The sequence below is a fragment of the Paramormyrops kingsleyae genome, chromosome 10 (assembly GCF_048594095.1).
Source record: "Paramormyrops kingsleyae isolate MSU_618 chromosome 10, PKINGS_0.4, whole genome shotgun sequence".
Taxonomy (NCBI): Eukaryota; Metazoa; Chordata; class Actinopteri; order Osteoglossiformes; family Mormyridae; genus Paramormyrops; species Paramormyrops kingsleyae.
The window spans coordinates 2,549,898-2,563,293 of NC_132806.1; the positions used below are offsets into that span (position 1 = coordinate 2,549,898).

General features: G+C 46.3%; 1 protein-coding gene across 1 annotated transcript in view; it reads left to right on the forward strand.

The window, feature by feature from the left end:
* The first annotated feature begins 10,737 nt into the window (after positions 1–10,737).
* Positions 10,738–13,396, forward strand: part of ccs (copper chaperone for superoxide dismutase) — a 28,398-nt gene continuing 25,739 nt past the window's right edge. The window contains exons 1-2 of the mRNA XM_072717157.1: positions 10,738–10,845; positions 12,425–12,497. Of these exons, the coding sequence (XP_072573258.1) occupies positions 10,762–10,845; positions 12,425–12,497 (157 nt within the window). The 5' untranslated portion in view covers positions 10,738–10,761. The remainder of the gene's footprint in view (positions 10,846–12,424; positions 12,498–13,396) is intronic.

Sequence of the window (13,396 nt, forward strand, 5' to 3'; positions counted from 1 at the left end):
TTCAACCAACCGTGGATCGAAAATATTTTTTAAAAATCAGGAATGTTCCAAAAAACAAAACTTGAATTTTCTATTCACGAAGCTCTACACTGATTCCACATGAATTAAGTGATGTACAGTATAGGCATACCCGGCCATAGCCTCCCACCCACAATGGTTGTGTCTGTACTCAACATCCTCTCCTGGAGGAGATACCTTATCGTGGTGGAGGAGTTTGCGTGTTCCAATGATCCCAGGAGTTAAGTTGCATGGGGCTTTATGCCCCTAGTAGGGTCACCCAAGGCAAACATGTCCTGGGTGAGGGACCAGACGTAGTGCAGCTCACAAGACCCCTTATGATGAGAAAAACAATGGATCCATGATTTCACTTCCCCAGACGCGGGTCACCGGGCCCCCCCGCTGGAGCCGGGCCTGGGGGTGGGGCTCGATGGCAAGCGCTTCATGGCCAGGCCTGCACCCATGGGGCCTGGTCGGGCACAGCCCAAAGAAGGCACGTGGGTCCCCCCTCCAATGGGCTCAACAGCTGTGGGAGGGGCCATAGGGGTCGGGTGCAGTGCGGGTTGGCCAGTGGCCAAAGGCGCGGACCTTGGCGTTCCGATCCTCGGCTGCAGAAGCTAGCTCTAGGTACATGGAATGTCACCTCTCTGACAGGGAAGGAGCCTGAGCTGGTGCACGAGGTTGTGAAGCTCCGACTAGATATAGTCGGGCTCACTTTGACGCACAGCTTGAGCTCTGGAACCAGTCTCCTTCAGGGTGGTTGGACCCTCTTCCACTCTGGAGTTGCTTGGTGAAGCAAGAGCTGAGCCAAAAGGCAAAGCTCTCGATTTACCAGTCGATCTACGTTCAACCCTCACCTATGGTCATGAGCTATGGGTAGTGACCGGAAGAACGAGATTGCGAATACAAGCGGCCGAAATGAGTTTCCTCTGCAGGGTGGCTGGGCTCTCCCTTAGAGATAGGGTGAGGAGCTCGGTCATTCAGGAGGGACTCAGAGTAGATCCGCTGCTCCTCAGCATTGAGAGGAGCCAGATGAGGTGGCTCGGGCATCTGCTGAGGATGCCTCCTGGACGCCTCCTTGGTGAGGTGTTCCGGGCATGTCCCACTCGGAGGAGGCCCCGGGGAAGACCCAGGACACGCTGGAGGGACTATGTCTCTCGGCTGGCCTGGGAACGCCTCGGGATTCCCCCAGAAGAGCTGGAGGAAGTGGCCGGGGAGAGGGAAGTCTGGGTTTCCCTGCTGAGACTGCTTTGACCTCGGATAAGCAGAAGATAATGGATGGATGGATGTACTGAACATGTACAGACGTTTTTCTTGTCATTATTTCCTAAACAATACAGTAGCATTGTAGAGATGATTTAAAGTAGACGGGAAGATGTGTGTATGTTATATGCAAGTACACCATTACACTACACCATTTTATATGAGGAACATCCATGGATTTTCTGGGGGGTCCTGGAACCGATCCCTTGTGGATAAAAGGGGACAACTGTGTACATATAATAACAGTTACAAAATGACAAACTAGTGATAAGTATATTATATAAAAATGTTTTACATTTGTGTTAATGGTGATTTACATTCTTTGCATGCATTAAGCAGTAGCTGTATAGTCAATATTCAAGATTTACAAACTTTATTTTCATTGTGCAATCACAATGAAATTGCAATTGCGTCATCCTCAGATGGTGCATTTATATCAATACTTCACAGATATATATACACAAATAAGTAAAATAGAAATATAAGAATATAAAATCATCACCGCTGTAAAGGTCCAATAAATAAAAAATAACCAATAAATACAATTTACAGACCATATAAAATACAAAATGCAACTGTTTTACAAGTGTATTGATAGTGATGAGTGACATGGTTAGTATAAAATATTAAGTGGCTTTAAAAAATATACTGTAGGTAATAGTGCACATATTCTTATAACAGCAGCACATTAGTCTGTCAGAGATGTCTAAGTTCAGTAATGCCAGAAGAAGCTGTTTTTAAATCTATTTGTACTGTATGTGTGCAGATTGACCTGAAGCACCTGCCTGATAGGAGGAGCTTAAGCAGATGGTCACCAAGGTATGTAGTGACTTTTATGATGTTCTTAGCCCTCCTCACTCAGCAAGATTATCTTGGGCTGCTGGCAGAGGCGGACGCACTTCTCTCCCTCTCCCTCCCCTTATCTTCCCTGCTTTGCTTCTCTTGTCTCGTCTAGTCTACTGTCTTACTGTCTATACTCGAGAGACCCTCTCAGCCCTGCTCTTCAAAACTAAGGAAATTATGGATCTGATCAACTGGTCTCTCAATGCAATTGACACCATCTTCTCGCAGAGGAGCGCAGGTTCGGGGGAACCTGACTGTCCTGCAGGAACGTACGCAGCTGGCTACACGATGGACGGATGGGAGAAGTGGAGGGTCGTGTGTCTGGCAGCTCTTTCCGTGGAGGACATTGAAGATATCTACCTATTCGGAACCTTGATAACGGGTCTTATGCTGATTGGATTAGGCATCGCCCTGGTTTATCGGAAATTGAAGAAAACGGTGACAGCTGTTCAAAGCCCCACTAGGCTGGCCAAATTGATTGATGGTCTTGGCAGAGCTGTTGGCGCTCAGACTATGGCTATAGATCACAAACTGGATAACATCACAGTGTCGAATGACCGTAGATTTGATTACATCACCGTGACTATGGACCGCAGATTGGATAACATCACGGAGGAGCTCAAGGCTTTGCACAGGATTTTAGACGGCGGGGACCAGCGTGGACATTAGAGGAGCTGCGAAATTACAGCTTCTCGCACAAAAACCCAAACAACCCTATTCTATCTTCTTTTGGCTCCCCACTAATCAGCAAGGGCCTTGGCCAAGGCCTCTGCTGAGCTCAACAACTCCCCCTGAAGAACAAGGCAGCGAGACTCTCTTGCATTCCTCTCCCCCAACCACAAGGACACCCTGCCCCCATCCTACGCCTTCGCCGCTTGACACCCCCAGCGTGAACGAGCGGGTCCTTGTACAGCGCGGATTGTGGTTTGCTGCAGGAACGGACGGCTGTTTGTCTATGCTGGACAACCTCCACCACCCTATTCCCCTCCCCTGTTGCAAGTCTCGATTTAGTGTTGTGAGCTGTAGTGACTATGTGCTTATTGCTGAGGTGTTTTTTTCTGTTCCTATATTGTACTTCCTACTGGAGTACAGTCTGGGGGCTGTTTTTTTTATTCACCTCCACTCTCCTAACGTAATCTGTTTCTCTGAGTTTTTCCTACAGTCCCCTGTCTTCCTGACCGGTCTGCCCCCCTGTAATGTTTGTGTATGTGTGGTCGGGTTGATGGCCTACTTTTCGCTGGTACTTGTGACTAGTGACATGGTGAATTGCAGCAGCAATAAAGGAATCAAATCAAGTGTTGATCTAGTGATGACAGGTCTCTTCCAACAATGTTTTGTGCTGCTTTCGCAACATGCTGGAGGACTTTTTGTCAGCTCTCTTGTACCAGGCTGTCATGTAGTTTGTTAGGATGCTCTCTGTGGTCCATCTGTGACAAGGAGCTTTTGGGGGATGTTGGTTCTCCTTAGAAAATAAAGGCATTGTTATGCCTTATCCACCACTGCTGAAATGTTATCAGCCCAGAAAAGGTCTTCCATGATGGTAACCCCCAGGAACCTGAAGTTGAGAGTTTCTCCACAACCTCTGTGTTGATGTGGACAAGACAATGTGAGGTCTTCTTAGTAGCCCTATAGTCCACAATAATCTCCTTTGGTCTTTTTCATGTTTAAGGTCAGGTCATTATTGGCATGCTACATTATCAGGTTCCTAACCTCTTCCCAGTATGTAGCTTCATCATTCTTTATTATTAGTTTGATGACTGTTGCATCCTCTGCAAGCTTAACAATAATGTTTGAATTGTGGGTAGGTTTGCAGTAGTACATAAAGACTACAAAATAGTGGGGGGTCAGCACACCGCCATGGGGGATGTCGGTGCTCAAGGTGATGGTGGAGGATGTGTGCTTGCCCAGTTTGATGGTCTGGGGGCAGTGCATAAGGAAGTCCAGCATCAAGTTACATATGGAGGGAGTTAGTCCTAGTGCGTGAAGTTTGTCAACAAGTTTGCTTGGTATGACACTATTAAACACTAAGTGGTAGTGAACAAAGAGTATCCTGACATACAGTAGGTGTTGCCTCTCTCCAGGTGAGAGAAGACAGTATTGAGAGCCAGACTAATGGCAAACTAAGTTGATCTGTTTGCACAGTAAACAAACTGGTGTTGATCTAGACCAGCTGGGACTTTGACATAGGTGAGACAGGTTACCATAGGTCTTTTGGGAATGGGCATGATGGTGGTGGTTTTGAGGAGACTGTGCTTGAGAATAAGGAGATGTGGAAAATGTATTTAAATGCCACACTAAGCTGGTCAGCACAGATATGGAGTACATGCCCTTGTACAACATCAGGTCCAGCTGCTTTCCATGAGTTGATGTAGCACTGGAGTCTCTGGGTCTCCCAACAGTTTGAAACTGACTGAAGTTTGATTATTATCTTTGTCATATCATGCAAAGAAGTTAAGCTAAGTCCCTCAGCTACTGTAAGTAATAGTGTTATTGGCTGGTGCAAGCTGTGTGTTCTTTTTCCCTTTGGATGACTTGCCACATCTGCTGTGAGCTGGAGTTACTGTTGAAGTCCTCTTCTATCCGTAATTTGTACTCGAGTTTTGCAGACCTGATACCTTTCTTAAGGTTTGTTTTGGTGATACTGTGGGCTGAGGTGTCTCCTGATTTAAAAGGTGTGTTTCTCAGCAGTCGTTTGGCTTTGCTGTTCATCCATTCTTTCTCTCATTTGGGTACACTTGGATCCTTTTGCTAACAGTGACATTGTTCACTTAGTAGTTAGTGTATGACAGTACAATTAAAGTAGTATACAGTGAGGTACTACAGATGAAGTGTCCACTTTCAGGTCGATGTTGAATGGGCTATTTTGTGTGTTCACAACAGCTGAGAGTTGAGAGACGGCTCCTTCAGGCCAAACTTTGAAATGTCCTTCTGGATGGCTTAACGCTGTTTGCAAGGGCTTTATGTGCTAGAACAAGAAACAATGAGATGTGGGCTGATGAGGTGGGGAATTGCCCTGTAAGCATCCTTTATGTTAGTATAGAGATGTACTAAGGTGCTTTTCCCACTGGTTCCGCATTTGACATATTGGTACCTTGTAGAAAAGGTATATAAAGTTAAAGCAATAGAGCTAGTGTAAAGATAGATTCAAGATTCAAGATTCAAAGCATTTATTGTCATATGTACAGTACAAAAGTGCATTTCTCTGTGCAATGAAATTCTTACTTTGCTGTCCACACAAAAATGCTGAGATACAATATAATAGAAAAAAATAGAAAAATAAATACTTTTAAGTGTAATGTGCAAAAGAGTTTAATGTGCAAAAAATTACAATATGAGGTAGTATGGTAGTATGGTATGGTAGTATGGTACTATGATGTCCATTAATCATACTCCTGTCGGCTGTTAAGGAGTCTGATGGCAGTGGGGAAGAAGGAGTTAGGTCGTGAGGTTCTAGATTTCACACTTCTGTACCTCCGTCCTGAGGGCAGAAGTGTGAACAGTCCGTGTTGGGGGTGTGTGAGGTCTTTGATGATGGAGGCAGCTCTCCTCTGGACTCTGGAGGTAGCTGCTCTGAAAATAGGGCAGTAGAGTCCTGATGATCTTCTCCGCAGTCTTCACCACTCTCTGCAGGTGTTTGCAGTCCTGTAGTGCTACTGTACCATGCGGTGATGCAGCTGGTCAGTGTGCTCTCCACTTACTTGGTTGACATACCAAACTTCCTTAGCCTCCTCAGGAAGTACAGCCACTGTTGAGCCTTCTTGACCAGCTGTGTGATGTTCAGTGACCTGGTGAGGTCCTCACTTATGTGGACACCCAGGTACTTAAAGCTGCTCACCTTCTCCACTTCAAGCTCCCGGACGAACAGTGGCTGATGAGGCTTCCACCTATTCCTCATGTCCACTATCATTGCCTTTGTCTTGTCCGTGTTGAGAGTGAAATTGTTGACCTCACACTATGACACCAGACCAGCCACCTCTCTCTTGTAGGCTGCTTCGTCCCCTCCAGTGATGTGACCGATCACTGCGGTGTCATCCGTGAACTTCAGAATGAAGTCTTTGTGGGAGGCAACACAGTTGTGGGTGAACAGGGCGTAGAGGAGGTGGCTTAGAACACAACCAGTGTTTGTGGTGATGCTGGCTGAAGTCCGGTTGCTGATCCTGACTGACTGAGGACTGCCAGTTAAAAAGTCCAGGAGCCAGTCGCAGAGGGTGGGGTGCAGGCCGAGTGTGGTCAGTGTGTGGTTGAGTTTGTGGGAGATGATTGTGTTCAAGGTGGAGCTGTAATCAAAAAAGAGCATCCTGAGCCCGAGGTCCCGGCGCCGCCTGCTGCTGCCGCTACACCCACGGCGCCGCCTGCCATCTCGCCCGTCCTGTCTGTCTTGCCCGACCTGCTTGCCTCGCCTGTCTCGTCTGCCCTGCCCGTCTCGTCAGCGCCCGCTGCTGGCCAAGAGTTGGCGGTCACTGCTGCACCGCCCGAGCCGCCTGCTGCAACACCCGAGATCCCGGCGCTGCCCGCTGCAACGCCCGAGGTCCCGGCGCCGCCTGCTGGCCGAGAGTCAGCGGCGCCTGCTGCAGTGCCTCCTGCTGGCCGAGAGTCGGTGGTCACTGCTGCACTGCCCTCGCTACGCCCCCTGTCCCAGCTCCGCCCGCAGCGTCCGAGGTTCCGGCTGCTCCGCCCGTCTCTGCTCCGCCCGTCTCTGCTCTGCCCAAAGCTCCCAAGCCTCTGCCTCCTGCTCCTCCCTCCATAGTGGAATCGGAAGAGGAGCTGGAATGGGACCCCTCGGGGATCTACCTCTGGGGCCCCAAAAACTCTGGGGTTAGAGGGGTTCCTCCGCCATCACCCCAGTGTGGTGGAGCCAGACCAGGTCCCCAACTGTCTGTGTCCCGGAGAGGGAGAGGACACAGACGCAAGGACCGGATCCCGCCCGCCCTGCCCCCTGGCTTACCCGTGCGTCCCCTGGCTGTGGCTCGGTGGCTGCCTGCAGGTCCTGCGGCTCCTGCTCGGCTGTCGCCTCCGGGTCCCCTTGCTTCAGCTTGGCGTCGGATGGTGCCTTCCCCAGCTCCGGCTGCGCCTATGCCTGCCGTGGCTTCCCCCTCCTGCTTGCCTGCACCAGTGTCCCCTCCTGCTCCCTCCTCGCCTCCTCTGTCAGTCCCTCCATCTGTCTCCTCGTCCCCTGTATGGTTCCCTCCGGCTCCAGCCTCCCGTCCGCCTGTGGCCCCTGTGGCTGCCTCCCCTCACCTGCCTGGGTTCCCTTGGTCTCATCCTTTCCCTTCCTGCCTCCTGGTCTGTTCCCTCCTGGTCCCTTTGTTCCTCCTGTTTCCGTCCCTCGATGCCTCCTCTGTTCACTCCTCGTCCTTCTGTTCTCTGTTCCCTCTGTGTCTCCTTTCCTTGTCTGCCTGTCTGCGTTCCCTGTTCTGTGTCAGGTCCTGTCATGGCTTTTGCCCTTGTGCCAGCCCAGAGTGCGCGCCTTTGGGGGGGGTTCTGTCACGCCCAGCTCGTCCGATCCTCGTGTGTGCCACGCCCCCCTCATTACCTCGTGTTAAGTCCTGATTGTAATCACCTGTTACCTGTTATGTTCAGCCTGTCCTGTGTATTTACAGTAGTCCGCGTCTGAGTTATTTTCCCCAGATCTGTCATTGATGTTTGTTGCCGTCTGCTCTGTTCGTCCCATAATAACCCCAGTCTTTCTGGATTTCTGGCTGCCCGTTTGGTGATTCCTCGCTTCCTGCTTGCTCGCCGAACAACGGTCACAACACCACTCTATATTTTAAAGCAAATCTGCATTTTTAAATCCTGGTTTAATGCTGGTTCTGCTGGAAGAAGGCTACACTGAGCAGCAGGGTACTTTCTGGTTCGAAATTTCTAAGACAGCAGTATGCAGGAATAAGGTGACGCAGGAGACACTGGGAATGACCATAACCCAAGCAAGTAAAGGGCAGAAGCGACATTCTAATGCCAGAGACGACCATTAACTTATCCAGCAGTGTCTCATGGATCAGAGGACGACATCAAGTGACCGTCAAAAAGAATGGAAAACATTAAGTGCAGGTGTGAAGTGCACTGCTAGGACAGTTCGTATCAGGCTCCTAGGAGCAGGACTGAAGTTCCATAAAGCGAGGAAGAAGCCCTTCATTAATGAGAAGCAGAGAAGAACCAGGATGTAGTTTACAAAAAACGTATATATTATTCAGAGACGCACACTCATAAATTTAGAAATAAGTGAAAAAAAAAATTCTACTGGGGACTCAATTTTTTCCACGACTGTAAATGTCATGCCCCGATCGTTCGCTCCTTTCGTGTGCCACGCCCCCTCGTTAACCTCCTGTGGATTCCCAGTGTTTTACGGCTGTTTCTGATTGTTGTCATTAGTTCATTGTATTTAGTCCGCATTTCCGTTTGTTTCCCCAGTCCGGTCATTGTAATGTTACCCCGTGTTTTACCTGTCCCTATCGTTGCTGTTCCTATTAAAACCCCGAGTTCACCCCGACTTCTGGCTTCCTGAGCTTCTGTTCTCCGTGCAGCGTGAGGCACAACAGTATATATTTCAGGAGGATGTGCATGAGGATATGTTATGTGTATTATTGTTGCCAATCAACACCATAGCTGCAAAAATATTTAAGTCATTAAATGATTACACATCAGGAAAACTGAACTGGTCTTTTTGTGTTGGTCCATGGATGGAGCTGTTGCCATGACTGGATGGCTTTCTGGTTTCACTACTCGAGTTAAGGAGGTCATGCCGGGATGTGAGTCTACGAACTGTGTCATTCACAGAGAAATGCTGGCTAGCTGAAAATGTCACCTGAACTAAACATTGTTTTGAATGAGGTCATTAAAGTTATTAATCACACTGAAGTAGACAACTTTGACTGAGATGGATCTGTAGAATGTCTAACATGAAACCAGTCCATGGTGTAAAAAAGCATGGGCACCACTGCCTTAGAAGACACTTTTTAGTATCATACATTTATGAACCACATAAGCATCACTCTGGAATCCTGTGGCTCTTGGCAATATGGAATATGGACTCAAATCTGCAAGGGATCTATACTGAATTGCTCTAAGCCTGTATAGACCGGTCAAGTTTCAAGTAACAGAGCTGAGAGCTAAGCAGCAATTAAATGCAACTGTTTTTTAAACAGATGAACCATGATGACCACGGTGTGTGTGCGTATGTGTGTGTGTTTGTGAAAGCACTGGAAGGTGAGATTCCTTTGTATGGGGGAGTTAAGTAAACAAAAGGTCTTGAACCATGCCTACATAATGTGATATTCACACTTATTCTCCGATTTCCAAGAAACTGTGCAGGAAGTGTATCTCTGCTAAATACTGAGAGGGGCTAGCCAGTCACACACACACACACAAACACACACACATATATACACTCACCTAAAGGATTATTAGGAACACCATACTAATACGGTGTTTGACCCCCTTTCGCCTTCAGAACTGCCTTAATTCTACGTGGCATTGATTCAACAAGGTGCTGAAAGCATTCTTTAGAAATGTTGGCCCATATTGATAGGATAGCATCTTGCAGTTGATGGAGATTTGTGGGATGCACATCCAGGGCACGAAGCTCCCGTTCCACCACATCCCAAAAATGCTCTATTGGGTTGAGATCTGGTGACTGTGGGGGCCATTTTAGTACAGTGAACTCATTGTCATGTTCAAGAAACCAATTTGAAATGATTCGAGCTTTGTGACATGGTGCATTATCCTGCTGGAAGTAGCCATCAGAGGATGGGTACATGGTGGTCATAAAGGGATGGACATGGTCAGAAACAATGCTCAGGTAGGCTGTGGCATTTAAACGATGCCCAATTGGCACTAAGGGGCCTAAAGTGTGCCAAGAAAACATCCCCCACACCATTACACCACCACCACCAGCCTGCACAGTGGTAACAAGGCATGATGGATCCATGTTCTCATTCTGTTTACGCCAAATTCTGACTCTACCATTTGAATGTCTCAACAGAAATCGAGACTCATCAGACCAGGCAACATTTTTCCAGTCTTCAACTGTCCAATTTTGGTGAGCTTGTGCAAATTGTAGCCTCTTTTTCCTATTTGTAGTGGAGATGAGTGGTACGCGGTGGGGTCTTCTGCTGTTGTAGCCCATCCGCCTCAAGGTTGTGGGTGTTGTGCATGGCTTCACAAATGCTTTGCTGCATACCTCGGTTGTAACGAGTGGTTATTTCAGTCAAAGTTGCTCTTCTATCAGCTTGAATCAGTCGGCCCATTCTCCTCTGACCTCTAGCATCAACAAGGCATTTTCACCCACAGGACTGCCGCATACTGGATGTTTTTCCCTTTGCACACCATTCTTTGTAATCGTGAAAATTACAGTAACTGAGCAGATTGTGAAATACTCAGACCGGCCCGTCTGGCACCTACAACCATGCCACGCTCAAAATTGCTTAAATCACCTTTCTTTCCCATTCTGACATTTAGTTTGGAGTTCAGGAGATTGTCTTGACCAGGACCACACCCCTAAATGCATTGAAGCAACTGCCATGTGATTGGTTGATTAGATAATTGCATTAATGAGAAATTGAACATGTGTTCCTAATAATCCTTTAGGTGAGTGTATATAGAGAGACTGACTGGACTGGACTGGACTGACCACTCACTCACTCACTCTGGGACCCAGAACACATGAGGGTCCCAACAAGATGGTGGTTGCACGCATCGGAAGACCTTGCATCTCCTCAATTAGCTCAATATTTCACAAGTGCGAGGGTAGGTGAGTTTAAGTAAGGAGCTCAGCAGGTGTTAGTAATTTCTGAGACTGCTGATCCTGCGTTTGCAGGTGGGACATGACAACTAGTGGTGGAAATTTACATTTATAAGTAAAATTACAGATACCACAACAAAATGTAAAAGGCATACAATAAAATTCTACTCAGGTAACAGTAAAAAAACATACCTGGTATAAAAAGTACGTAAAATAAGTAGGCCTACTATACATTTAAATCTATTTGAAACCTCTGGTTTTAAATTTACTCAAGACGGCACTGAATTAGTGAAAAGAGTATTGAGTCGCAAGAGGATAAGCGGATGTTTTCCTTATACTCAGAAAAGTGGCGGGTAAATCTTTTTCAAATAAAATGAAAAAGGGTTTAAGAACTGCACAACTTTATATTTTAATAATTTTAAACATATCTATAAATGTAATGGTTGCATGGTCACTGATATATCTACGTGGTGCGCACGCTCGGAATCAACAGGAGTGGGACGCAGTAATATGACGTAATGCCGTAAAATAATACCCAAATTAGAGCATTGTCGTAAAATGTTGCGCGATGTACGCATGCGTGAAACCGAGCATAGATCGCGCAGTGACAGCGCCACAGGAGTTTCAGAGCATAGTTACGCAGAAGGTGGCGAAGCTATGTGTAGATACTTAACCGTCATGGTTTTTGTAAAGACCCATTTATGAATAAAACAGGAAGTGTTTTATTAAGCGTTCATGCAATTATGGAGTCCGACGCTATAATGAAGGTACTTTTTGTTCTATTTGGTCTTGCACACTCTTTCGAGTTATTACCTCGAGCGTAATACTTGAAATTTCTTTGAATATAGTTATCACATAATAGATGGAGTAAGCTAGTATTTCATTATATCGAGTCTCCGCCTGGGTTACATGTGTGTGGAGTTTGCATGTTCTCCCCATGTCGTCGTGGGTTTTCTGGTATCCCCCCACAGTCCAAAGACATGCTGAGGCTAATTGGAGTTACTAAATCGCCCATAGTCGTGCATGTGTGAGTGGATAGTGTGTGACTGTGCCCTGCGATGGGCTGGCCCCCGTCCTAGGTTGTTCCCTGTCTCGTGCCATGATAGGCTCCGGACCCCCGCGACCCAGAAGGATAAGCGGTTTGGAAAATGGATGGATGGATGGGTGAAAAGGAATAATTTTAAAATTCCACGTGAAATAAAATTAAGTAAATGTTAACGTTAGCAGGGATACATGCAAAGATTTTTTTTCTCTGTGTAGCTAACATACTCTATTTAGGTCAATGTAAAGTGTTTTATGGTCATTAAATTATGATATCCTGTTTATTGTGTTTATATTTGTTATTTTGGATAGATAAAATACGTGTATTATCCACACTTTCACGCTAGTGTTGGAAGCGAACTTTGGACCACATTTAAATCAGAGCTAGATAAGATTTTAACAACTCTGAGCTATTAGTTAAGTTCTCCCCAAGCGAGCTCGATGGGCCGAATGGCCTCCTCTCGTTTGTATAGTTCTTATGTTCTTATGTTCTTAACCAAGTTAAAACATTCTGTATTTATTGTGTGTCTGCCCTACCGACAGTTGGAGTTTGCAGTGCAGATGACGTGTAGCAAATGTGTGATGGCTGTCCAATCGGCGCTGGAGGGAGTGCCAGGTAAGATTACAGGTTGTAAATGATAGAATTAGATATGGACCTAATCCGCAGAATAATGTAATACATTTTATATGTAGCTGATTTACATTTAAGTAAGCAATATCAGACAATTGGGGGATGAGCTGATGGGGGTTAAGTGCCTTGCTGAAGGACCCAATAGTGACATCCCTTTGCCGGTGTTAGATTTATGCTGCATATATATATATATATATATATATATATATATATATATATATATATATATATATATATATTGTAATGGAGGGTTGTTAAGGCATGCTCTCAATAATTCAACAGCCAGACAGTTCTGGATTTAACCACCAGATGGCGTTTATTACACCCGTACCATTCACGTTATCACATCGCACTGCCCACCGTGCTCATCGCTCCGCCCACAACTCATACTTACGGTGGGCGCACGCACACAAATACACACACACTGCATACAACAATAAACAATAATCAATATACATGACATAACACACAGCACATTTACAACGACACAAGCGATTCCTGCAAACTATATACAACTGCCTGCCGGTACCTCTGCGCTACATATACATACAGTGGTACCTCAGTTCTCAAACTCATTAGAACCAACCAGTTAGAAAAAAAAAATGACCTAGAACTCGATCTGAATCTCAGAAGCCGAACCATAAATGCTGACCTAAGATAACTTGTATACGTGGGGAAATGAGCACGTCTCTCAGTGGAAACAAAGGGTAACACTTCAGTCTCAGCCTCGCATTTGCTGTGATAGCATTGTTTGTTGGTGATAGTGCTTTTTTTATTGAAAATATCATGTAATACACTGTATTTTACATCATTTTAGTAGCCATTGCACATTATTTGGATACATTTATTTTCTTACTTTACAAATTTGTCACACCCGGCTCGTA